Genomic DNA, 27948 nt, shown 5'->3' on the forward strand with positions numbered 1-27948 from the left:
CTAAAAGTCCCCTCCTATTGATTGCTAACATAGTTATGGCTTCTCCTTGACGCAAATTCCTGACGGGTGGTCATTTCTGTTGGAAAGTTCATAACCTTTCTTTCTAATCTTAGCTCAGCCTCTATTCAGCAACATAACGCAGCCTGTAACGTCTAAATTTAACCTCATAGTTTGGTTTACTTTTGTTTCTCGTGGGAGCTGATTACAGCAGGTGAACTGTCCGAGAGCAAACTACGTCATTACACCGCTTGAGATCATTCAACCTTCATCTGCAATGGAAACCGATTGACAATAGCGAAAAATCTTTGACGAGCGATTGAAATATTTATATGTGACCGTAAGAACACTGAGCTTAATTACAAGAGGTCCAGGCCTAACTTTATTCTTTATCTCATTCGGATTTTTACTTACGTTGCTTTTCATTTGCAGATTTTCTGCTGTTTTAAAGCCAAAAATACTAATTTTTGTTATTAGTTGTCTGCAATGGATTCATCTTTCTTATCGTCGCGAGAGAGCCTTGTAACATTTGACCACTCTGTCATTCCAACTATCTAGCTATTTGTATGAAGTTCAGTTCATCTGCTATTTTAAGCTTGAAGTAAAAACTCCAGAAATTCGACCGACTAAGATAAGATATGGTTTGTAGCGCAGTAAATCGGATAAGATTGGAATTAAGTGTCTGCAAAATAAACAATTGGTTTTTTTTCTCTTCCGTTTGGTATCAGTTGAATTTTCTCAAAACCTCACTGTTTTAGACAAACAGACCACGAAAGTAACAGTACGGAAAGTTTGAAACGTGCATATCAGCCACGATTTTCCATGTTTTATCTGAGCTGATAGATGTGTGTTATGATACCAATACACAGAATAAGGTCAAGTCAATAAAAGGTTCCGTGGTTTTTAACAAATCGCGCAGACGTCTCTTTCGATTTAACCCGATTAAGGATCTCACTTCATCTATGACTTCTCCTTCTCTAGAGCCTTCTTTCTCAGACAAAAAATGTTTGAAAAGCGTCATAAAGATATGAATTGTAGGTTTATTTCTTCATATTCAACTGGCAGAGGTTATCAGTCATTTATTTAGAGATTAAAAGTGAATACCACTCTGGTGCTTTGACTGTTAATTTGATCTAACACCAAAGCCGGATACAACAATGTTTTATGTGAATGAATTTAATCCAGTGTTCATAAACTATTTGTCCAGCAAACGCTTCGCTGTCGACTTCTTCAGATCAAGTGGAGCGATGTTACATTTGTATTGCATTGAAAAAGCAAAGGGAAAAAGGGGAATAGAAAGAAGAAACACTTTGTAGTCGTAAAATACGCTTATTGCGTCATTTGTCGTCAAAAAAATTGCAGCCTACGTAGAATATGATTTGTTAAAACGGAGGAATTTACCATTACGAAACAACCAAGAATTGATGTAATATTTCTCCTTTCTCTTTTCAAGATGTAAATTGCCCCTTGATCAGATAAGCGATGGATATATTCATTCATTCTTTTAGCTTGGAGGAAATTTTGCCATAATGCTGGCCAAGAGACAAGCTTGCCATTAATGGAGAGAAGCAGGCTCTTTGACACTCAGTGGCATTGGTTGGCACGCTAGTCGAGTGATGGAAATAGATGAAAACTCGAAAATGTTTTAACTACATGTTTGGGATGATAGAAATTTTATCATATCTTTTTAGAAAGATTCTTAGTTAACATCCATGCTATAACATTGCATGTCAAATAAACAGGTAGCAGTCGGGAATGTTAGACACAGCGTCGCCGAAACTGAAGAGCGCAGCGAAATAAAACTATATATCCGGTAACTGGAATTTCGCAATGGGCTCTGAAGTGTTGATCAATGTAGCTCAGTTACGAGAATAGGAACGAAGGGAAATTCTATAATCATCTTCAGTTCAGTTTAAGCCACTCAAAGAGAGGAAAATCTTTTGAAGCGTACTTACCTTGTTGTAAAACTGGTGCATTCTGGCTTAGTCAACGAGTCAGTTCTAAATGACGAATCATGACAACCAAATCAATTGTTACTTGTTTGATTTGTCATTGCTCTTTACAGACTTTTAAGGAACACGAAAAACCAGTATTCAGAGGCTAGGTGGTTCGTTTTCTCCAGGCTGCTTTTCTCACATGTCATCTCTATACCCGCCCGCCAAATTTAAGGTAATTCCGTCTAGAAAACCTGACACGCCCAGAACAAAATAAATTAATGGCCGACGTTATGTGACGAGTATCGAGACGTCTCCGCTTATGCGATTAGCTCAGTTCTAGAGAAAACTGAAAAAAAGTTTATAAAGATTTACTGAATAAAATGATCGTGGGTCGAGATGTTAAACGCTTCAACCGGAATTTAGTGATAGGAACCGTAATAGTAATTGTTGACAAAAATTGTAAAATAAAGCTCCACTTGTTTTTGGTTAAATAAATTTGTCTCGCGTCACTTTTACTACTGTCTGACAGTCTTTCCTCGATATTGATTTGTTTTTCCTTCAGATGAAAATACAAACTTAGACATACGTCTATTTCTTTACTCAATAACTTTGTTTCCACTTACCTCATAATAATCACACATAGCTTTTGATTTGAAACTTCAATGCAAATGAAAGAAACATGATCAGATGTGAGCAACAGATGCCAGTTGTTTTCAATGTATTGATACGCGCGGAATGTTTTTCCGTCGACACCACAAAGATCCTATGATCAATAAGCTGGCGTATATGACTATATATTGGCTACATTAATACATGCGACTGTAAATCTTAGCGATGATAATAAAAAAAAACGCGACTCAATTACGTCAAGGCTGCCTTAGAATGTTCTTGAATGTAGCGACCTGACAGGCCCCAAATAGATGCGGACATTTCAATCTCTCTAGGTAATCCTTTTTACAAACAGTATATATATCTATATATATATATAAACGAGAAGTTTTTTTTCCATCTTATTTAAAACTACTATTTCGAACTCCTTTGTAAAAAAGAAAGCCATAACTGTAAATAATCATCGTTGAGGTAATTAACCTTGTTCTTTTCGTTAGAAATAACTACTCAATAAACAAAAATTTGCTGCTTTAATGAAAAATGAGTTAAGGTGAAAACAAAAATCATGATAAGAAAAATAAAATATTTTTAGTGCGTCTGAAGGTATTCTGAATCTTTGCATGTTAAATAAGGAACATGTTCATAAAAAATGTCACTGGACCAAGACAACAGATCCAGATTGGTTCGAATGGTGTCAGCGAATTTGCTTCAAGTTCTGGCTTCAAGGCAAAATTGGTCAACACTTTTCAGCTCTTAACGTTCTACCCATTTATTTGAACAGCCATTGATAGAAACTATAGAATATCGGATAAGTTATACACAACAGAATGAAATAACATTTTCCACTATATGGCGTAGTTAAGTCAAATATCCTAATTGTGGGCGTAAATTGGTCCTTTTGCTTCCTTGGTATTATCTTTGTCATCTTTATTTTTGGAGGCCATCTATTTTTCCGAAGCTAGAAGTTTACGACTTTCTTTTTAACCCTAATATACTATCTCTTACACATAATCATGTGGCTGTGGGCAACAAAATAACGAAGATAGCTTCTTATAGCTGGTTTATAATTTAGTTTGAGTGAAATGAAACTGGAAAACGTTCTGTGTCCATTAAGGGTAACGTGTTTGCTTGCCTGTTTTAGCCGTGTTCTTGTACATAGCAGTTCTGTTATCATAATCTATTTTTCCATAATTTAGTTCAAAAACAAGAAGAAAGTGTTTAATGCTTGGCAAGATCGATCACCGACGTTCCTGATTCCTGCTCACCCGCTTCGACTGATAAGAGATCCGGTATATTTGATCATATGGGAGTTAATTTGGAGTGAGACACCCTTAATGTGTTAAATTTGGAAATTGCATTGCATGAGCCTAACAAGACAAACATGAGTTTCCTCGAGGCACTTTTCTTTATGTCGGCGTATTGCACGCAATAAACTTGTAACTCTAATGACCTGAATCCCACACTCCGGAAATTTGATGTTCTCCTTCAAGCACGACAATTTGAGTCATCATGCAACTAGAAATTTCACCAAACGAGTGGTCGTATCAAGTTTTGTGACTTGCCTTTGTTATCTTAAGTATCGTTTCATTAGAGTGAGGTTAATAAAATGTGTCGAGTGAAACAAGTAACAAAGAAAGGGGCAAGATTAAACAACCGGGAACTTCGGAAGTATTTTCTTAATTGGAAAAGAAATCATTCACCAATACATGGCTGAGATTCATGTATCAATCGGGAATGATTCCAAAGTAGTGCAAGGATGTACCCGAACTAGTTAAGTACATCACTGACACAAATCATTGAGTTCAACAGGTAGTTTGGAAGAATTGGATATTGGAAAAAGCCAAGAGGTCAGATGACTGCAATGATACTAAAAAACACATGCAATGCTTAGTAAAGATATTTAAAAATCTTGATGAGATAAAGCTGGACTTATCTACAAAGAAATGGGTTTTTAAGTTCATCATACGGTAAAGACTAATTCGACTCTGTTCGGCTCTTCATCGAAACTGGATTGAAAGCAATCTCTGAGGTTAAACTCATTTCCAAAATTTATCCAATGATGGCCTGTATAATGGTGGCCTGTATAATAAAGCAGATCCTACCAAATAAATTTGAACATACTTAGTTATGATTGATTCGTCATCATGATGTACTGAAAAGTAAACTAACAAATTCACTTTGCTTTACTTTTAATATAACGTTACTCGAACTTTCGTTCATGCCTCTTTAGATTGTGATCTCAACTTCGGTTTCAATATACTTATCGCAAACAAAACTGACTATTTATGCAGCAATATTCCTTTGATGAAAGGAAGCGTGAATTCATCACACTAAGATTATTCGGTTCTTTTTCAGAGAAGAAAATGTTAACGAAGGAATCAATAGTGAGCTTGGGAAAGAGTTCAGTTGTGATTGTACAGAGAGAATAGCAAATTTTAAATGTTAACTTAGGAATTGAAATAAGGTGGGCGAGGAAATAGCGGAATAAGCAATTACTGCGGTAACAGCAAACTCCCACTGATCATATTGGACAAGCTGACCCTCGCCTTAGGTGACGAGGCTGTAAACAGAACCATACTGAGATAAATATCGGTGGAAACTGTCCGGTGAAAAACGTCCAGATTCCTTATCATGCCGCGAGTTTGACTAATCGTTTCAATAACAATAGCTGACTTCATGATCAATTTGGCAACAAACTTGTGAACCTTAAGCTTTCCATATCCTTGTTTCAGCAAATAGACAATATGTAAAGCAGGGAGAAGGATTAAGTTACCACCTGGTACGTTCATACTCCTCCAAGACAACTCAAGTGTCCAGAAAGTCCGATACAATTACGACAACAGGGCACTAATATTGATCTCTTACCATCCCGTCCATAGCTTTGTTTTTTTTTTATTCAAGATTGACTTTTTAGACAACATCGATACATGGACGATATTAAGCAAGTTTTCCTTTTCTGTTGAAGACATCACGGACATGTCATCATATCAGCAAAACGATGCCTCAGTTCGCTTTACTTATCAGCCGCTCCAGTTCGTTTAGCTTAAATTGGAAACCGATGAAAACAGTGTTATTGAGAATACGGAAACAGAGTTTATTGTCGCAACCTACGGATATAGTTGTAGTTGTTCTGAAAGTCACTTGTTGATCGATTTTCATCATTTAGTGCTTTCGTTTCCATATAAACAAAAATAACTGGAACCTGCTATTAACACTGATTCATAGATTAACTGTCTGGAGGTCTCTTTTTTTTAAAAAGACTTTGCTTTGTGTTCTTTCACGCGACGACCTCTACGGATCATCTACTTAACCACAGGGATATTCTGCGGTTTCCGAATAAAAAGGTAAAAATATATCAGTGTTAAGGATATTTAGCATCAATGTCGCAGATAAGCTCTTGTTTTATGATCTCAAGCCAGATTTATGTCTTTGTTTTACAGTTTAAAGAAGGCCAGGTAAGATTGGGCTTTCTAAATTCAGATACATTTAGGTATTATTGGGAGTTAAAAGTTAAAGGTAACTGAAATGAAATATTTCTTGTGGTTACTTTAAACTGTTTCGACCGTATGATATTTATAGAGCGGTTCAAGCCCCAAAACAACTTTACGGCTTTCTTTCTCTTCTCGCCGAAGAAATAATGAAAAACAAAACAAAGTGGAAAATTTCTTATTGCCGCCTTATTGTTCCTCTTCCTTGACCCATATCCTTAAGACCGATTGCAGCTCTCTTGATGTGATCAGTGTTATGCAAATGATAGTTGAAATACTATTTAGAAAATTTTACTTTTCGTGAGGTTGACTAACCGAGACAAATTTGCAGATGACATATCCTTTTCGTCTCAGTGTTAACCGACGGAGGCGGTGAAAGAAGAAGGTTCTTAAGTTTCTGGGTGTGAAACAAGGGTTAACTTATGCCCAAAACTTTACTCTTCGGGAAAAATTTTTTCTCCAGAAAAGATATTCTACCCCAAACTTTCTATACTAGTGCTGATAATGGAACCTTGACTGATTTTCCGTCTTAAATACGTTCATAACACGTCGTTTCCTTACTAAGCACGTACTATTATTGAAATTTTGTAAAACTCTTAAATGGAAGACCAACGTTTAAAGTTACAGAAGAGTTTTTCTTGAAAACTGAAGAACTCTTAAACTGGTCAATTACTTTGCTACAAGCAGAACTGAATGTTGCAAGGTTTATGACGACAAGCAGAGAATACACGAGGCCATATAAGTCAAATTTTAGTGCACATCATAACATTACATAATTTGTGCACAAATCTTGAATAAAGAAAAGACACTCCACATTTTCTTCTTCTAGAAATCCTATTGAATGTACAACAAAATCTAATTGGCTTTTTTACTGAACTAAAGTAAGCAACTTGTTGACTGTGGAACCATGCAGACCTCACCAGAAGTAACCACTTATTAACTTTCTCTATAAGGAGACAGCAACACTGAAATGAAATTTAACATTATAGAAATGCTTACTGTGCTTATTGGGTTCTCGTCGGCGAAGAACTTTCCATCCTCAGTGGCCATTTCATTTGTGATTGTCGGGTGCATTCCTCTAGCGACAACGTTCTACAGCGTAACCCAGGACACGCTGTCTACACGCTCTACTAAGCTGTCAGTTCCCTCTTCTGCGTCACCAATTGCTATTTTAAGCTCAAAACAAATTCTTCTTCGAACTCCTGTGTAGAATTTTAGTTCCTCTATTGTTTAAGCCGCGTCCCAAGAATAAACTCACTGCTATTTTAAGCACAAAAAGGTGCTGGCATGGCCACTTCTTTTTCTCAGCTGTTTAGTGACTGAAGGAAAAAATGTATTTATCGCGGCGTGCGGGTGCGAGGTAAATACAACAGCGCATGTACTTTATGGCACCTAACTGAGACACATATCCCAACACCCACGGATTGACGCAAGTGTTATGAATGAGTCATTCAATAGCTTCTGTATTTAACATTACAGAAAGTTCTTTTCCAATAGAGAGCAATCTAATACTTAACTGTTTTTACAAAAAAAGAAAAACATTCGGAGCAGATGCGATTTAGAAGCTTAGTTTTGTTCACGAAGCTTAATTAATTGTTTATTTGTTACAGAGTTACTTTTATTTGGATACAGGAGTCTGTTTGGTATTGACAACAGGTCGGCTGCACATTGACTTGCCGCCGCCAGGCTGGCCGCGCGCCGGCTTAAAAAGCTAAGACTTTCACTTTACGTCAGTCACGATTTTAATGACGAATATTTTCATTCGCACTCAGCAGTAATGGACGCTGAAAGAATTTTAACTCGCCCATGGATATTTTCTAGCCTTGAGGAGTGGGCGGTTGTTTTTCGTATTTTTCAACAGAAAAATTCGATGTCTTCGGTTAGCGTGACAGCCAGAGTCATGTGGAATGTTCTGTCTCGACTTCTCGCATGATTCAGTCCAATTAATGAGATGCCAAGACACGCAACGCTTGTAAAATCACGCAGCCAATTTTATGGTTTGGAAAGTTTCATAGCTGGTGAAATAAGGACGCGATCCTTTATTTACTGAGATTTCAACTTTCTGCTCCCTTTGTGGTCATTTTGGTTTTTTATGATAACGACTAATTTTAACGTTTAGTTGTTTGTGTCATTCGGGAGAAACGTTGCTAATGAGGTGTAGAGTACATGTTGACATCTGTTGGCCTTAGGGTTGGTTTAGTACACGAACATGAAAGCACAAAACCACACCGCTGAAAATCATTTGAAACCATGAAATGATTTGATATCACCGGAAATTACAATCTTATAACACCTCGTTTAGAGCATAGAAACCACAGTTATTCTTCCTTGCAACATAAGCTCAAATGCAACTTTTAAAAAGTTTTAGCTGCTATTGTCTACGATTGAAAAATGAAATAACAATAGATATTTACTCTAAGCATAGACAAGAAAATTACTCGGCTGTTCCGGTTTCTCCAAGCTGGCGTCTATCTAGAAGTTGTCTGGCTTCACGTGTAGATAAACTATCTTTATAAACTTAGAGCCCTTAAACTGTTGCCAGCATAGTGACCTTCCATAGGAGATGACGTTCAATAGGTTAAATGTCTCAGCAAGCAAAGTATTACCAACAGTAGATGTCGGTATTAAAAGTGATGTTCCTTTTAAGTCATCATCAGAAACAACACTTGAGACAGCACAATATTTATGTATCTCATAAAATAGAAAAGGCAAACTACGTATTGTTTTCGATTGGAATTGATTCAGATAAAAGGAAAAATAAAATCCAACAACGGACTGGTTTGAGGGCGAGCGATACGCTAAATTTGACTTAATTTGTTTGGAATGGAGAGAATTGATTAACAACTCATCATTGGCGCTCCCACGGTTAGTGAGATTACGGGACAAGTGAGGTAAATTGAATTGAAGTGGGATTAATTCTTGTTTATTTTAATTCCTTTTCCATTTGATGAGTTCTCAGGTTGTAGATTCTGAAAGAGATTTTCCAGAAAGCGCTGAAAGACCAAAGGCGTTCGAGCAAAGTCTGAGTATCTAAGAAGGGAGGGGCAGACATACTACCAGCAAGAAGAAAAGTGACAGGCTTTGAAAGATGAATGTTGACTTCAACAAAACGGCGGGATGACATAAAGTGCAGTTAGGACTTTTTTCTTAAAATTTACCCTGTGCGAGAATATTTCCCCCGTTGACGCGCTGTCCGTAGATACAAAAACTACTTCTCTTTTTTAAATTATTTTACTTGGCTATTCCCGGTGACGCGAAACAAGAGGATGGCTCGAAGACGGAGGCGATGAGTAGTGTTTTACAGTGGTCTTACTGTTTTGATTTTTCCAAAAGAATTTGAAATACACAGTCAGGGGAACACTGAGTAGGAACACTGAGTAAGATTCAAAATATTTTGGAATGAGTGCTTTGTGTGAAAGCTTTTGATGCGTAGTTTTGGTTGTTTATTTTTGTTGTTAGCTTTGTCTTAAGTTCTCACTGCAACAATCCACAGGTGAGGGAGTTGAATTTGAATACGTGCAAAGTTCTTGTTTCCTACGCAAAACGATTGCGATTGCTACGAAGAATTTGGGAGAAAAACTTAGTAATAACTTTTAACAGTTAAAAATCTCAATACTCCTTGTGCGTGAATCACAAAGTTGATAAAAACGTAGTTATCAATTAGATTCGAAAAGAAATTGCAACTGCTACTCCCTTATTATTTTTATCGTCGTGTTGAAGGCCATCTTTTCATCACTAACTTCTGCTTGCTCCGGTTGGCCTGCTACACAATTTGAAATAACTCAGAGCCGATGAGTTCTCGAAGACCGAGAATGAAAAAGAAGCGCTCGATTAAATCTATAGGTGGAACTTGAGCTAGTTTTTGTTAATAAGTTGGTGGCTTACGAAGGATGTTATGGTTATAAGAGATGAACATTACACTTGTTTCAGTGACAACGAAAGGAGCTTCCATTTGTAAGAAAAGCTTAGGGAGCCAGCCACATCATTTCGCGATATAATCTCCGATGAAACATAATTCATATCTGGCAGTAACTGATATCTGGTGATTCATCCTCGTTTCACCGATGTCTTAAGCTGCCGCAGTTCAGAGAACAGGTGTCAACATTTATTGAGGAGCACTGACCACGGCTCCCCATCACAAGCGGGTGGTGCGATGGTCAAACATAAGTGGGTAACTGTTTCAGCACAGAACAATTGATGGACTGTTCACATTAACGATAGAGTGACTCGACTGTGGGTTGCTTATCGATTGGGCGGTAATATAACTAAGTTATTGAAATGTTTCATATTTTGACCTGCAGATGTAATAGAAAAAAACCAACTGATCCTGACAGTTAGCTAAACCACAATGGAAAACATCGAGGGAAAAAAGGCTGGGAAAATGGAAGTTTCCACAGGGTCGTGCTCGGTGCCTTCAATTCAGTCCTGTTCACCTGGGAGCATCAGTTCAAGGTTTGTTTTGTTTTGTCTCTCTCATTCAATTATTTTTTCGCTAATCGATTGACAAGGACTGACGTTGATTTATCTCCACTCATTGAATTTTCATCAATTGATAAACTTAAAACGCACTCATACGAAGGTTCATTATGTAGGTGATATGGAGGTCAATCAGTGTGATTATATAACTTCCGTTCATCTCCTGTCCAGCACACGTGAATCTAAAAATAAATATCGTCGCCTGTAACTAATAATTTATTGAAGTCACAGTGATACAAAGTTAAATATAGCTTTTTATCAGCCTCTGTTGAAGCGCCACTTCAGGAAAAGTGAGTTTTTTTTCGGGATGATAATCATTTTAGGAGAAGATTATCCTCTCAAGTTAATTCTGAGGACGTCTTTCCGTCAAAAAGAATCGATCAAGTAGCTAATACAAAGTTTTAGTCTAGATTGACTTAACTTTGTATATCTGTTTCCATCCTTGGGACCTTTTAACTCGATCTACTTTTTCAGGTCAGAGAGGACGAATGTTCCAAAGTAAACAAAGGAAATGCACAAGTGTGTTAACAGACAGATTCTTGGGGAAGGAACGAAGTTGGGTGATAGATTTCTTATTGTGCCTATTTTCGTATTGAAGTTTTTATTTTGGGAGATTAAAACAAATTAGCTTAATGGTGCGTCTCTTCTTATTGTGTAACATCGGGACAAATATATTGCCATTGTCAAATGGTTACATAACCATGATTGGTTTGTAAATTTATTTTGCATTCACTTGAAGAGATTATGTAATTCATTTGAAAGCAGATGACGCTTTCTTAGTGACACATGTTTGGTGATCTCAAGGATCCTAATAACCATCAAAACTGTAGATAGATGTGCTTTTTGCGGATGCTGAGATGAACACCTTACAAACTGCTATGATTTCACCGCAATTCTTGCCTGTGACAAGAGTATTCAGTTGAAGAAAATTTTAGCATGTGTTCGGAGTTACAAAGTTGCATTGTAGCCCTATTCTTTAATTATCCATATGATAATGAAGTTAATACCAAGAAGAATTAAAAAAACACTTCCTATTTTTGACCAAAAATTTAATCTCTGAAATGTTCGAGTTAACTTGACTCAGCTTAAAAATGCAGAACAAAGACCTGAAGTCACCTCGTGGACTGATATCGTTTTTGTTTGGAAATGATTTGAACACACATGAGCTCTTTGCAGATATCCACTCAAGTGTCAGTGAGAACGCCTTTCAAACTGCTAGGATTTCACCGGAAGTCACGTCACACGTGTTCTCAGTTGAAGAAAATTTAGCACGCTTTCGAAGTTACAAAGTTTCATTGCAGCCCTATTCTACAACTATCGCCATAACGACGATGTAATACCAAGAAGAATTGGAAAAAAAATACTGCTCAGTTCTGTGACAAAAGTTGTTCCCTGAAATATTCGAATTAACCTAAATTAGCTTTAAAATGTTGAACAAAGACCAGTAACAGCATCAAGAAATGATATCGTAATCGTTTGGAAATGATTTGAACTCACATTAGAATAAAATTGTCTAAAATTTCAGTTGGAGTCAAAATTTAAGTCTAGACTGAACTTACCAGTAAAAAGGTTCCAACCAAACTATCACTTTTGGAAGTCGTTTTCTCAGAATCAGACATTATTCAATCTACTTTCTCTGAAACAACGATAACAGCTTTTCAGGAAGCTTTGTTCCAAGCAGCAGTTGACTCGCCACCATTTCTTTTTGTTCGCTTGTTAGCACTTGTTTTCTTTTTTTTGAAAAACGAAATGAAAATGCTGGAAAAAGAGAGAGCTTTGCTGTTACTTTTAGGTAACGTGCCTCTTCACAGTCAACTGAGAAATAATCTTGACTAAAGATCTAACAACAGTTTGACCGACGCAGGGTGGATGGCATAGGTGAAACAGATGGTAGATTGATGACATGAATCTTATGATAAATTCTGTTGTTATATAACCCTGGAAAGAACTGTCGCAAATTAATGAACCTCTGGGCGTCACCTGAGGAGTGATAAATGAATAGGTGTCTACGATAAACTGTACGGAAATATCTGGAGTCTGGCATTTGTTAGTTAATCATAAAAATGTATGTCATTAAGTGTCTAACTGTTACCATTTCCAGCCTTTTTAAACAATATCTGCTTTAAGTGTGTCTTCAGCATTGAGCGTCTAACCATAAGAATTACATAACATCCGTTCACGGGCGCGTGCGGCTGTATGCGTGATTCAGGGTTGAGAACTGTTGATTGAAGGAACAGTTATCTTAAAAAAAGCATCAAGTTGACCTTGGTAACAACACCGCCTTATTTCTCCTTAAAAACCGATCTGAATAAAGCGAATTTTACGGCTTCGCAGAAAATTTCGAAAACCCATCTCGCGTAGAGTTGCAGCCGAAACCGAAAATAGAAGCGTTGGCTATTTGAGTCAAAGTCCATTTGAACACACCAAACAAATGTGGGGTTTTAATTAATGAATGAGTCTGCACCGCCCATGCCAGCGATTAGTCACGAAAGCGATTTTCAGTATTAAAGAAGGAACACTATCGGTTCAGTTCACCATGTTGACGAGAAGCATTTTTTGGCACAAAAAGCCTGAAATGTCTTTGTTGCTTGCCGAAAAACTGAATAAACACAACGAATAAACACAACGAAGGACACAGGCGATCGTATCATGTATAGCAGTCATCCTGTGTCGGCTGAGAATATATACGCCCTTTAACTTTCTTCATTCGATATTGACTTTTCTAGAGTCCTCATGCCGGCGGGTTGCGATTTATCGCTTCCCTGGAAAAAATTATACCGATCATTCCTGTATCAGATGAGAAGACAGTAACTTGTTCCTGGTATTACATAATTCTGTTCCCTGAGTAGAAAATAAGAATCGGAAGCTCATCACGAGTTCACGCTAAAATTGACTCATAGATATATTTTAGTACCTGAGCGAGCATAACTCCACTAAGGGCTCATTTGTCTGCGTCAGCAAAGATGGACGTAAAGCTTTTCTGTCTTTTCAAAGTTCATTAAAGTGAATTACTGCTCCAGTCTAAAAGATTTTTACCACTTAGGGTATATTCATATGGCGAACGATCCTCGCAGTAGATAGCGCTATTTAAGCAATAGCAAAAATCAGACCTGAAAAAAATCAGGCCTGTACGGGATTCGAACCACTGACCTCTGCGATACTAGTGCAGTGCTCTACGAATTGAGCTAACAAGCCTAGAGATACTAAAGCACTGCACTAGTATCGCAGAGGTCAGTGGTTCGAATCCCGTACAGGCCTGATTTTTTTCAGGTCTGATTTTCGCTATTGCTTAAATAGCGCTATCTACTGCGAGGATCGTTCACCATATGTATCTTATACCGCAGTTCAAAATATATGAACTTCATATATTTCATTGTATCTGATTTATAATTTTCACGGGTTTATTACGAATCAACTTAACGGCCTGCTCCCAGTTGGCTTGTTAGCTCAATCGGTAGAGCGCTGCACTAGTATCGCAGAGGTCAGTGGTTCGAGTCCCGTACAGGCCTGATTTTTTTCAGGTCTGATTTTCGCTATTGCTTAAATAGCGCTATCTACTGCGAGGATCGTTCACAATATGTATCTAATACCGCAGTTCAAAATATATGAACTTCATATATTTCCTTGTATTAGGGTATATTGTTAAGAGAGATACCTTACTGGGCACAACTTGATTATCCACCCTTAACATACCTTGGCCGTGCAGCAGAAGGAAGTTTCTTCTTTAGTCCTCTCTTTTTGCAATGCCAATTGCAATTAACCTACGAAAATCTTTTTTTTTTTCACTTATTATTTGGCTCCCTAACGAATTGTCTTACCTGAAAACAAACTAGGCTTCACCTCTGAACCTTTCAATTAAGTCCATGTGTTTCAATGTCAAGTGAAGTTATCAATTAAAAAAAGAAACAGAAAAAGATAAAGCAGGTCTGGTTATTATAACAAGAAATGAATCGTCGCATCAGTGTGATCAAATATAACGTGTTGAAAATTACTTCTACTACTTTATCGCTTACATGCGCAGCTTAGCCACTGCTCCAGAACCAACTGACCCAACCCAGAGGATGCACTAGGCGCGGAACATGAAGGTTTCCCCAGCCCTCAACGTGTGTTCAGATTTATTCGTGTTTTTATTGACTGATATATGCAAGCTCTGTGAGTATATTGTGCAAAAAGTGTTTTGTTTAGAATGTCACGTGAGAAGCCAAAGGAATCAACAAAAGTCACCAAATGTTTAAGGACAGAATTTTGATTTGGATTGAATTGATCAGATTGGGTGCTAAGAGTGGCACCACCATCGGAAGGCCCTTTGTCCATTGATGAAAAGGTCGAATAGGAAGTTAAATGTGTTCTAGCAAACTTGTGGCAAAGAAAGAGAACTAACAACAAAATCTGAAAATAAAAATCAGCCATATCAACACCAGTTCAATTAACTTGCCAACCTTTTTTTGAGAAGGAATGTTTTCTCAAACCATACAAGTTACAAGCAATAGCAAATACATATGGACGAGCAATAACAAGACTAATGAAAATGATATATCATTGACAAATGAACAAGCAATACCAAAGGAAAATAGACAGGCAATAGCAAAGAAAAATGGTCAAGCGATAGCAATGAAAAATGGATAAGCAATAGCTAAGAAAAATGGACAAGCAATAGCAAAGACAAATGGACAAGTAATAGCAAAGATAAATGGACAAACAATAGCAAAGGCAATTGGACGAGCAATAGCAAAGACAAATGGACTTACAGTTGCATTTTCCTTACCCCAGATGAGCCCTTCATCAGAGTTCAGAGAGTGATACGGAAAGTGACTGCACCAACGAAGAGCAAGAGTTGAAGTGGACTAGTGACCTTAGGTAAAGAGAAAATCGGCCCCGGGTGGACTCCGATCAACCCAAACAAAAAATTTATTATGAAATTGAAACTATTTATAAGTCAAGTCCAAAGGAATATGATTACACATTCGAACAAAAGGAGAAAAGGAGACGGCGAGGCAAGTAACACGAAGAGTGATTCCTCAATTAATTCTTGATTTTTGTCAATTCAATGAACCAAAATCAAATGTCGCAGACATCGACGATATAAAGACGGTTATGATTACTATATGAAACGGCGACCTTATCGCTTTATCCTTATCAAAGCGTTAACTTTCTCTTTCCCCATGTTTTATTAATTATTTGTGGGTGTCTAAGGACAAAGCTGAATAGTGTTTTGTTGCATATTACGGCTATAAAATGTGGGCTTTCTCTCCTTTGTGTCATTCGTTTATCATGGACAGATGACACGAAATATGACCACAAACAGTAACTCACTATATTCTGAAGCACATTTTAAACGATTCTTTGTTACCTCTGTCTTGGCAAATCGGCAAACAATCCTGAGTAGCAGGTGGAGATGCAATATAAAACTGCTAGATGGTTTGAAAATTTTAATCGCGTTAGCGTCCATTGGAAATTGTCACTTCTTCAGACGGCGTCTTATCGACCTTCACCGCCCCGTGTAATGGGCGCTGTCAGAGACCTTGAATGGAAGTTGATGGCACGGAGCAATACTTGAACTTCTCACAGAAATTAAAGTAGGTTATTTTGAAAATGATATAGGAAAAAAACCAAATCATTTTTCGAGGGTCAAAATTTCTTTAGGGCACTAACGCTAAACCCGAAAATCATCTAGCAACTCCGCCGTGTTGCAGGCTTCGCTGGGTAATCTCATGGTTGTATTGCAAGCTATATCATGCTCACTTGCATGTTGTACACTTGGACAGCTTCAGCTTACGACCAGAATGAAAATTATACACTTATCACTTCGTCGTACAGTTTTATGGGAGTCTTGATTATTATTGGCATCATTGCCAGTTCATGTGCTCTTTATACCGTTATGTAACCTTAACCCCATACACATCGGTATTTGTGATCAGCTAAAGCAGTCTTTGTTTCAGTTCAAGGTAATGGGAGCCATTTGAGATATAAAATCAGACCAACTTTGCTCCAAGAACAGCTTTTTGTATCCTTGTGTGCATAATAAATGATCACAGATACTAAGCCTGTATTTCCATCAACACTGGTGTAACGAAATCGATACACAGAGCAAAACTTGGCTTCTTCGTTACTTCCATTATCAGTGACTAATATTGTTATCCGATACTGAAACGCAATAGTCAAACTAATGGACGCTAAAACAAGCAGGCCTTTAAATCGCAAAGACTGGAGAACAAAAGCTGAAAGACGTAATTTGTGTGAATTCAGTTTTCTCACTCAGCTCCATTTTATATTTAACTCAAGTAACTAATGATCTGATACTGGCTGAACGTGGCGAGAGGAAACACTGAGCATAACCATGTTGAATGAATTGATTTATTTATGATCACGCTATAGCTTACAACACTCTTGAACACAAAATTCCACTTGTAAAGAAATCTCCACACGTTTAAAAAATAATCAAATAATCAAATGACAGAACGTGTCATTGTGATGATGATGACAGTTTATTCAGTTATAAAACCAGGGATGAAGACCAAAAGAAGGTATTGACAAAGTGGCAACGAAGTTCTAGAGGCAATATCACAAGTATGAAGGCGTTTTTTCGCGTAAAGGCGCCTCGTCCACGTATTGCAGTAAAACATTGTTTTATATGTACATTGAACTTCCTGCCTTTTGTTTCCATAGCTTAAGCTGTCAACCAATTTTCTTTTTTCCTAAATACATTGAATAGTGTCTTAAATTGTATCCCAGAAATCAGTGAAGTATGAAAGTCCAGTTTCTAGAGCTCCTCTTTATCATGTTTTGAAACAGTTGTGTTTCGCGATAGTTCTAGCACCAGGAACCGATGTGCTTCGTTACTAGATTAAACACTGCTGTGAGACATAACATTCAAACAGATCATGATTGCCTCAACTCATAAAACTGTTTTATATTCCTCATCTATCAAAGTAGTTTTCCCCGGTAAGTTTTGGCTCATTTTGTCTTCCTTGGGGAAACGGGCGGATGTAACATAAAATTTGTCCAATGATATATTGATGTTCTTCCCAGAATACCTATTGCTGTCGTCGTTCCAAACCTCCTTAACAAATTGTACAATTTAACGAAAATTAATGCATTGCCAGCCTTGTCTAAAATCTGGTGTGAACTTATGATGCTGCAATTATGGGCAATAGAGCATTTAGTTACCTTCATGATTACGTTAAGTTGTATAGCTCTCGCAGATCAGTGTAAAAAAAGAAACGCCTCAGGAGTATGGATGCCACCAAAACTGCGTGTGTTCCACAGAGATGGCCCTGAGGAAGCTGAGTTCAATGACTTCAAATCTATGATTCAAAAGAAACTGTGTTTATACTCACGTACCATGCCAGTAAACTGATCTGTAGAGCTTTCTTTGATTTCTGTGTGTTGACTGCCCCTGGAATTCTTCCATCGTTTGTTCTTTTCTATTCGTGGACAGACGAATAGCATGGTTCTGCTTTTCCGAGTTCAAATAAAAACTCTCGTTCCATCGTCTGAATAAAAAACGCGAGCTACATTTCTTACCTTTGGTTGTTTTTCCCGAGTTGGATGCTTAAGCACGAGTTCTCTAAGCTTTGGAAGCCGCGCTATCTGCACTGACCTGATATCAAAGCCGAGCGCAAAAGTGCCAGCTACACCCACTGGGAACTTAAATCGTGTATGAATAACTGATTCGTACGCGAGAGGTTTTAAAGTAACACTGTAAATTTTCTAGAAGTTTACCCTTTTTCTTGTACAAGAGTGATCCGCAAAAGCTTCTTTCATTTACCTCCGGAGCGATTTAATCTTTGATAGGGAGCTTATAAACAGTATTCCAGAAGTTATCAATTTGTTTACTTGTTACAAAGTTACTTAGTTTTTGATACAAGATATCCAATTGGTTCTAGAACTTTACAGGGGTCATTCCAGTCACGTCAATGACTATTTTTACTGAATATTTCTTGTGTTTGAGTATGGAGCTCCTTGAACCCAAGAGGAAGGAAGTTACAGATTTCAATGAAGATAGTTTGATTCTCGCAAACTTCCCTTTAAGCGGCTTAATGGTTTCGTTGTCAGGTTTAAGCCAAAAAAGGCTGTCGTTTTATTTAGCGTGACTTATTACGGTCGAGATATTGTTTTCATGTTGAGCGCCGTCTAGAATAATCTGTCTAGCTCCTCTATATTGATGGCTTCACATGAAATTTCCCGCTTGGTATGTCGATTTATAGCTAATTTTAAATGAATGGGGTCCTTGTCTGTTTAATGTTCTATGTTCTGAAAGGAAAAGAATCTATTGATACTTGTCATAATTCGTTGATTTTATGGCCTATTTATAACTTCATTCATTTCGCTGTGGTCGATATTTGCTTTGTCGTCGGTAGCAAAAGTAACAGTTTCAACACAAAGAGATGAATAGTTGCCCTAAGTACTTTCCGGTTTATGAGTCAAATATGAATCATTTTGTCGTCAATTTAGAATACTGATAAGATAAGTGATCGATATTTACACCAAGCATTTCAAGCAGTATTGCTTTACAAAGCTAGTTACACAAGTTTTTTTGAACTAACGCTCAGGGAATCTGTATCCGGATACCGTTCAACGTAAAATTAAAATTCCCCGGCGCCCCCTCTATAGGCAAGTAACTCTGTTATGCTGTGGCGTCATGAAAAATGCCGATGAGAAAATCTGCGATTTGTTGCTATGAAAACTACACACTACGTCGGCCAATAAGTGAACAAACTAGAACTGTTTCCTAAGCTATGATATTGGCTGCGAAAATGAAATCGGTAGAGTTTTCCAGTGATAAAGACAATTCAACGATAATAACTACAGGAAATCAGCCCTGAGTTCCTTTTTCTTCCCAAATAATGGTTTTGGAGTCAGTGGAATACAATATAATATATAAGAAATGTCTGGTCTATAAAACTGCACCTCGCTTACGATTAAAAAGATAAACTTAGGGTGATCAGTAACCATTGTTTAAAGTTTTGTGACACCATTATATTACCACGGATCAAAATCTAAACTTTAAGTTCACATAGAATGAATTCATCTCCCTGTTTGTGCTGGTTTGTAGGGACATTACCATTAAGGTCCTATGTTATTTAAGACTCCCGGACGTTTTAGTGTACATCGTTGACCTGTCTTCATAAACAGGATGCCGTGACAAACTCGCTGTGTTCAATGTAATCGATTTCTATATGTGCTACTGGACATATATCGGCACCGTACTTTTATTGATGCTTGCTAACTATTAAACAAAATTAAATGGTAGTTTTTAATCGTCAAGAATGGTGCTGCTATTCTAGGATGTCTTTTTTCCCGTTCCTTTATTTTCCGGGAAAGTCACAATGGCTCATATGCCTATTGTAGAGTAGATGACTGTGGCTGATAAAAGCGGTTTCATCAAATGAAAAAGTTGCTATTTTGTGACGCCTACTTTTCTTTGCCGGCCCTTGATAACGGTAAAGCATTTTAATCAAAATAAGCTTTGATCTCCCTTTCAAGCCATGTAAGTACATAATTACTGACTCCAAAGGAAAGCAATCTCTTAAGATGGCATACGCTCAAAGAGAAAATGTTCTTTCCAATTCCATAGAGATTATTAAGGATGGTTTCATGTGTAACTTGAAAGTAAGTAAATCCGACTTTATGATATTTCAACTTTTGTTCACTGAAAATCTTATAAAATCATTAAATAACTGTGAAGGTGTAGTCTGATCGTCAGGGTGAGTGTAGTCCTTAGAAGGAATGTTGTCGGTGGTAGTGACTGACGTTTCGACAACCTGTGCGGAAGTCATCATCAGCGTCAAGTGAATGATTGTTGTCAGTAGAATGTTCATTAAATAACTGTTGGTAATCACTCAATCTGCTTTGTTGCACGTCACGTGATAAGGATAAGCGACTCAAACTTTCGGCGGAATTTTTCTCTCTGTTGACAGGATGTCTTTGGTTTTCATGAATCATGAACTCAAAGAGATATTAACAATTGATATCAAGCTTCAAAATATCAGTTATCAATAATTCAGTCAAATGACGCTTTCAATTATAATAAACTTTCAGTGTACGTCAGTAATATTCTTCCTACAAAAAAGAAAGCCGGAGCTCATTCGTTCTCATTCATTCCTCTTTCATCTGTTCAAGTTTAAATGGCAGGTTCTCCTTTTTTTTTTTTTTTTTTTTCATTCCTCTCTCATCTGTTAAAGTTCAAATGGCAGGTTCTCCATCTTTTTTTTTTATTCCTCTCTCATCTGTTCAAGTTTAATGGCAGGTTCTCCTTTTTTTTCATTCCTCTCTCATCTGTTCAAGTTTAAATGGCAGGTTCTCCTTTTTTTTTCTATCAACGAGGTGTGACACCTCGGGCATGCGCCTTGATTGAATTTGTTTGTATGGCAGGTGCATAATGTGGACACTTTTAAATCGAAGAAAATCTAATGGCAGTTTCTGTGAATCAGTATCAATATATTTGATGAACAAACGTACATGCAGTTTTCTTTTTTCTGAGATTTTAGCGGCTGATTTTTAAGGTGAAGCATAGACGAGTTGATTGCGTTACAAGAATCCTAGAAACGTTCGAATGGTTTGCATTATGCTTTACTCTTGGGTTGGTAGTCAGTTTGACAAACACAAATATAAAATACGTAAATGAGGTTGGGCCAGCCAAGTTAGTGTGGCCTGGTACACCTTTCACCCCTATTGGCAAACATTATTAATATTTGAAGGTTATATTTAAGTTCACACAGCAACCAGGCGCTGGTGGTAGCGGCGATTAGTGGTGACAATCTTCGAATTATCCCACTCAATCCTATGGTTAGTTAGGCATGTGTACTCCGACAAAGCTGAATTTTCTGTTTTGCAAAAGAAGACCGCTTTCTGATGTTCTTTCAAACGTGTACCAAATTGACGTTTGGTCTGTCCGATATACTCGTGATCGCAGTCGTTGCGCGGAATCGAATAAATAGCATCGGTTCGTTGTTTTTTCGTAACAGGATCCTTAGGTTTGGCGAAAATATGCCCCAAAGTCTGAAAAGGTTTTCGACCAATTTTAACGTTGTGGCTATTCAAAATTCTCTTGCTGGGCTCCGTAACACCCCGGATGTAAGGAATAACAGTAAAACTAGTCGCCAGTTCCTTCTCATCAGGAGTGCTACTAGTTGTAACTGGTTTCTGGCAGTTACGGAGAAATGTTTTGGTATAGCCATTTGCCTTTAAGACATCAGGAACATATTTTCTCTCCTCAACCTTGGAATCAAGTGAAGACGGTAGACAGTCGGCCCTCCTTAGTAAAGATTTAGCTAAGGACTTTTTATGGCAAATAGGGAGGTGAGAGTCAAAAGCGAGATATTTATCGGTGTGGGTCGGTTTACGATAAATACTTGTCTCTAATTTCTACGAATTTGCATTTGTGCCGCTTCAATAACTCGTTAAGATAAAAACTGCTAAAAAGGACATGACAATTTCGGTTTTTTTTTAGTAAGAACGTTATAGGAGCCAAATATCATTCCTTGTAATGCACTGACTTTCTGAATTCTTATTGAGGATGAGAAACGCAGTTGCATTGAATGAAAAATAGTAACCTGCAATCGATGTTAACTGAATTTCCATTCAGTCAATTTCTTCTTAGTTTTGGGATCATCTTAAGGTCTCTGTTTAAAAGTGGTGTCCGAAGAATAAGCTCAGCGGAAAAATCTGTCGTTTGCATATCACCCGCCGCCTAACATTCAAGACAACAATTAATGATTTGCGCAAATGTCTCATGAGAATGTCAAATAATTCGATCGCGACGCCAGTCAATCACTGCTCAACAATAATGTGTCCAACAGTTTCATGTTGATATGTAATTCATCTCCATTTTCGTCAGATAATAGTCCGATTGTTTGTAGATTTCGGTTTGGGGTTTAAAAGATGAGGAAATTCAGTATACCCTTACATCTTTTCGGGATTGACAGTCACTGCATGGTCGCCATATAATGTTCATCTTAACATGTTGGCCAACAACGGGAAAAATTGTGGTCAACAATGCGTCTAGATGGAGATGGTTATTCGTGAAATAAATGCTCTTAGTAGTTACTATCATACCACTGAACAAAACTGCCTGTTTAGAGTTTAACTCTTCCTTTGCATATGTGATGACACTGCTTCAGTCTAAAATTTTGTGGTCGTTCACAAGTGTCCTGCTTATGAGTCGTTTTCTAATACTGTGGAAATGAGTTAAATAGCGGCAAAAATCGAATAAAAAAGGAACTGAAATTGCCAACGTAAAGCAATATTCTGGGAATTTTTGTGAGGTTTTGTTGAGAGAAAGTTACTTAAGTACAAGATCATGGGTCACATTACAATAAAGGCTTCCACTTACCCGGCAAACAACACCAGCTAGCTATTTATAAACAACGCACAACGATCGATTTTCCACATTTTTTAGCCGATCAGCTTTGTAACAAAACTTCATGGAAGAGTAACCCGGCCTTAAATGTCCAAAACTTAAAGGTTCTGATCGTCTCTGTAAACAACCAGACATTTCAGTCGATTCAGCTTGCAGGACAGGCGAGCAGGAAGTAAGGAAAAAAAAAAAAAAGAAAAATAATGATAGCAAAAATAACTTCTGTCTGGCCGGCTAATCTCGGTCCATAGTCCATTGTTTGGCTAACCTTGACTTGACATTATGTAACACCAGGCGGTAAAGCGACGGCGTGCTTCAATTTTGTCGAGATAAAAATGCGGTGAATTCTCCAAATCAAAACTATTTTTGAAAGCAGTCCAGAGATTATTTTGATTGGAGACTAAACGTCAGTGAGCGGTAAGTTTTTACGGGCAGATTTGTAATTTCGGTCTCAATTTTAGGGTTTCGCATTGCGTAGGTGGGATGTGTTCCTTAAAAGAAAATTACAAGTATCCAGCTCTAATGCAGATGTATTGATGTTTGAATAAAACTTTTCAAAGTTCTTTTCTTGTGTTAACTGAACGTATTCCATTATCGCCCCAAATCAACCATACTGTCACCTTTACATGTCGTTTGGGAGTTAATAAACAACCAACAAATTCCACAGCAGAGACACAAATTTTCGAGGTGGATCAGTCAGAGGACAGATTTTTTTGTAATTTACATAATTAACTAATCTTCTACCACTGCTGCTAGTATTTCTCCAACTACCACTACTGTTACTAATAATAACTTCAATAACTATCATAATCATGATAATAGTAATAACCATAATGATTATATTTATTTAATAACGGTGGCTTACCTACTATTTACGACTTTCCAAGTGAAGAAAAAAATCAGATATAGAATAAAAGTAACGTCCATAAGAAACAGTTTTACATAACCTTTCTTTGAAATCATTTCTTATCTTAGCTCATGTCAATTTGTCCTGAATAAATGACAATTAACAAACTGGTTTAAGTCTATTGAACTTACCAAAGGGTGGCTGTTTGTTAAACCAGACCAATCGTCATTTTTGGAAGAAGTTTCCTTTGAAGCAGACATTTAGATCCAAAGTCAGGTGCTCTTAATCAGTTGTTTCATGGAGTACTGATATTCACAGCAAAAAAAGTCGCTTGAAGAGTTGTTTGTTGGTTTGTTTATTTGTTGTTTGTTTGCGTTGTGCTGTATGCCAACGTTTCAGGTTGTCCGTTCAGATCCGGCTCCTGTTTGGAAAGTGGACGTTTTCCTTGAGAACCAGCTAGAACAGTCGCGTGGCATCTTCCATGAACACGTTTTATCAAGTGCATGTTTCTCTCAGATTGAATTTCAGCGACAGTTTTGCAGCTAGTGGGTGGTTCTGATGCAACACGCTGATTACAGCAAATTCTAGACACGAAAATCTGCAATCAAATTATCGAGATTATATAATAAAAATAATAACAATTATCATTATGTAATACCAGTGTATTGAGACATCAATTGTAAGGCCTTGTAATCGACTGAACCCCAAACTGGTCGGAGAAAGGATTGAGGAATTGTTGTAGATATAGAAATGACTTCGTGTAATTGTTTGGTCAAACCGTTCAAAATTTGAAACAGTTTGCATTATGATTAGCCTGACAAAGATGACCTAGATTACATAACATGAATTTGTGTTTGTAAGTCTTTCCTCACCGAACGGAAAATCAGTTATCTTACTCAGAATTAAAAGTTTTTTATTTAAGTTTAGTTCTCTTGTTGGTTTTCATCAGCTTTCCTCCAAGTCCAGGTTCTTCTTAATCACATGAAACAAATTACCAAACCGTGCCACCGTTTCCTGGTTCGCCAGTCAACTGACGGAAAAAAGAAGGCAAACTGAGCCTAGCACATGTGGGGTCTCGTGTACAGGTGTGAGGTCGAAACTAAAAACACGTGAGTCATATGAACTTAGTTTTAGTTTCATGTCAATAACAAAACAACATTGTAACGCCACAAACAAATAAATACAATATATCGATCATTTAACCCCCGTGTTCAAGAAAGGGCACGTTACATTTTTAAGAAAAATAAGTATCCTTTTGTACTTTTGAATTTGTAATTGAACAGCATTTGAGTTGATTTAGCATGATTTGGGTAAAAAAGGGTCAATTATGTTCGTTTTTTTATAGGCCACACTTTCTTTTAGCTCCATAAATGAGTAGCGCTATATTTTGAGGTGACCTTTTAGTAGTTCAAACAATTACTGCTTCCACGGTTATTAAGTCTGCAAATGTTGGCAATAAACCAAATCATCCTTATTAAGAATTAGACCTTGTTAATTGATTCTGCAGGGTAGTTTTTCGAGTTCAAGTTTGCATCACCTCTACCTTTTGGGCTAAGTGACCGCAGTTTTTTTTCCTGTTGAGATGGTTGCGGGAATCGGAAGTTCTTCGTATACTCACACAACGTTATTACCACAGGAACCTTGTTTTCAGTTTAGCTACTTTACTTTTTAAGAGAAAGCAAAATCTCATAAGTGTTGGCCAGAAAGAATCCTTTTTTCAAATATTACGGGAGAGGCCGAAAGTGTTTCCCTGATTTTCGCCCTCTCTCCTTCATTAACAGTAATTAAATACTGTGTACATTTAATGCAACATTGTTATATTCCCACCGTTGGATACAAACTATTCACAACTATATATTGCACACCCATGCTCTGTGGAAGGGTTGAAAGAGAGTCGAGAAAGTCAGAGTAGGTTAGCAGCACAAATGACTTGTGATGGTATATTTGATCAAAACTCCGCCTCATCATATATTATATTTTACCCATATTTCCTCTCCTCTCTTTTAGCCAACATCCAGATTATTTCCATCAGATAGTTAAGAGGTACTAGTGAGATTTTTTTACTGTATCATGCTAAGAATTACTTTGCGATCCTTTAGCACCTCAAGTAATGAACTTATTGTTTAGCTCATTATTAGTGATAAGCCTATTAACCAAGGTTATAAGACATTTTGTTCATATTAGTATTCTTTTAGAACGTCAAGTTTTGTAGTTGCACTTTGTTGTTACAAGATAAGTTTTCTAGAGAACTGAAATCATCTGATCACATTATAAGTTTACAAAGTTCAGCTTAACTTAAACATGACGCTGCCTGCTACAATATTCCTACCGGAAGAAGTCATTGACCTGGTAATTCAAACGAAGTTAAACTGACGTAACTCCAGATTTCATTATGAACGGCTCGTTTCAATCAATGACACCAACGATAAGAGAATGGTGAATTCTGAGGATGACAAATCTGTTGACATAGATAACAAAGTCAAATAATTACATATGATTGTGTAATACATGAAACATCAACAAGTATGATGTAATAATGATAGAACTGAACAATTAACAATGAACAACAATCTATTGGAGGCGGCGAAGGTAATAGAGTAGACGCCGCTACCTCTTGTGAAGGGAGTAAGGTGAAAATTAAAGAGGATTTGGTTACACCGCAGAAACACCACAAGGACACCACAGGGTGATGAATAGAATGATTCAGTTATTCTGTGATAACACCCGCCGAGACTGATGAACGGCCATAGCGGCCTTAAGTCACGATAATGACCATTACATTGACGTGTTTGCAAAACGAATGGTTTTATTCCCAAAACAAAATTTGCTTGGGTGCTTTTGAATTGGATCAGCAGAAGCTGGAAAAGAGTAAAAGTGAGGAGCGCATGCTATCGGACCTTCAGTTCAGAATTTTATCCATCCGATATTGACATAGCTTTAGTGGTCTCGCGGTTGACGTAAAATTTATGCGTAAGATTTCAAGAGACGAGCTAATACGCCTTGCTTATTGTTTCTGCAGTGTAGTTTTAAGTGTACAGTGAAACCTGTGCTAAGGGCTTACCCATGAGGAGCTCTGGCAAGCGTTCACTTGATTTTCTTTACTCTACATACGTTTGCTGTCCATCACTGTTCCCCTAAGAAAGAGAAGAGCTAAATTTGCTCCCTTTGTAAAAACTTAAATGGAAGGTTCATGATGAATACAAAATGTAAAGGTAGTACAGTATTGACACAGCATAACGCAGTGTTGCCACAACATTGTACATTATTGGCACAATATTGCCACAACATTGTGCAGTATTGGCACAGCATTGCTTCCGACTGCACAGAGATTTTGGAGCAAGTTAACCCAAACAAATCCTGAAATATAAAGTCTTCACTCAAATATTAATCGAATTGCCGAGAATTTATTTTTCTTCACCCTTCCTTACTCAGTGAGGCTAATCAATAACAATGTTAGCCAAACGGAACAAATAATAAAACTCTCAGAAGTGCAGATAGCTCTACACCAAACCTGAAATTAGGAATAAATATTTCACGTGTTGTCATCAAAATTAAAAAATGTGGAATTATCAATCCTTTTGAGATTTTAGTTTAGTTAGTTACTAGAGAAGCTGAAGATTTATCTTTTTAGAACTTTTCAGTTTAAAGGGTTTTTCGTTTCGTGACAAAGCAAGGTTTAATTTCTAAGCTTTCGTGTGACACGATATTTTAATAAATGGCGGCCGAGAATGCTGTCGCGTAGGTTAAACAAAATGACTCAACAGTCCTTGTATGAGAATAGGTACTCACATAGATGTTTATGAGCCCTCGAAAGACGACTACAGGCCTTTTATCGAAAAAAACACGCTGAACAATGTCTTTGATTGCTTCTGGCTACCATGTTTGTGCCCCTCAGAGGGACACAAACACGGCGTCTCTATACAAAGCCATATAAATTTGAGTAAAACATTTATTAGAATATCTCCTGCACGAAACATCGCACAGACCTGAAACTTTGCGGAACTGTTTAAATATTCATCTTCTTCTTCTTCTTTTATCTCTTTGATTCTTGACGTTATTTGTTGAATGGTTTTGATGACGGTGTGACAGCGAAAAACCGGCATTATGGTGGCTTAGTCCTTTTGTAATCTCTAAAAACTTTCCAGGTGCATCACAACTCTTGCGATGCTCAGTGGAAAGTATGGGCGAATTGTTCAAGAGACATCTTCAAAAGCTTCAGCGCAGCCGGGGAGAAAT

General features: G+C 37.4%; 1 protein-coding gene and 2 long non-coding RNA genes across 9 annotated transcripts in view; 2 read left to right on the forward strand and 1 right to left on the reverse strand.

Moving 5' to 3' along the window:
• Positions 1-24115, reverse strand: part of LOC111331862 (doublesex- and mab-3-related transcription factor A2) — a 33913-nt gene extending 9798 nt beyond the window's left edge. For 2 of the 6 annotated variants that reach the window (XM_022937062.2, XM_088724642.1), the window contains exon 1: positions 7031-7375. In XM_022937062.2, coding sequence (XP_022792797.1) covers positions 7031-7105 — 75 coding nt within the window. In that variant the 5' untranslated portion in view covers positions 7106-7375. Of the gene's footprint in view, positions 1-1952; positions 2144-7030; positions 7376-12066; positions 12361-17848; positions 17868-23903 lie in introns of those variants that run through there. The other 4 variants (XM_022937063.2, XM_022937066.2, XM_022937064.2 and 1 more) reach the window with 4 other exon arrangements.
• On the forward strand, positions 5426-11140 carry LOC111331866 (uncharacterized). Of its 2 annotated transcripts, none has more exons than XR_002694964.2 (3): positions 5426-5887; positions 10333-10483; positions 10982-11140. It is a non-coding gene; the product is annotated as an uncharacterized LOC111331866 (long non-coding RNA). The 2 variants fall into 2 exon arrangements; XR_002694963.2 differs by lacking the exon at positions 5426-5887 and adding an exon at positions 5899-5998.
• LOC148729688 (uncharacterized) lies at positions 21608-27285 on the forward strand. Its single transcript, XR_015988556.1, has 3 exons — positions 21608-21808; positions 24112-24821; positions 25720-27285. It is a non-coding gene; the product is annotated as an uncharacterized LOC148729688 (long non-coding RNA).
• The last annotated feature ends 663 nt before the right edge of the window (positions 27286-27948 follow it).

Source organism: Stylophora pistillata, chromosome 6 (assembly GCF_964205215.1).
Source record: "Stylophora pistillata chromosome 6, jaStyPist1.2, whole genome shotgun sequence".
NCBI lineage: Eukaryota > Metazoa > Cnidaria > Anthozoa > Scleractinia > Pocilloporidae > Stylophora > Stylophora pistillata.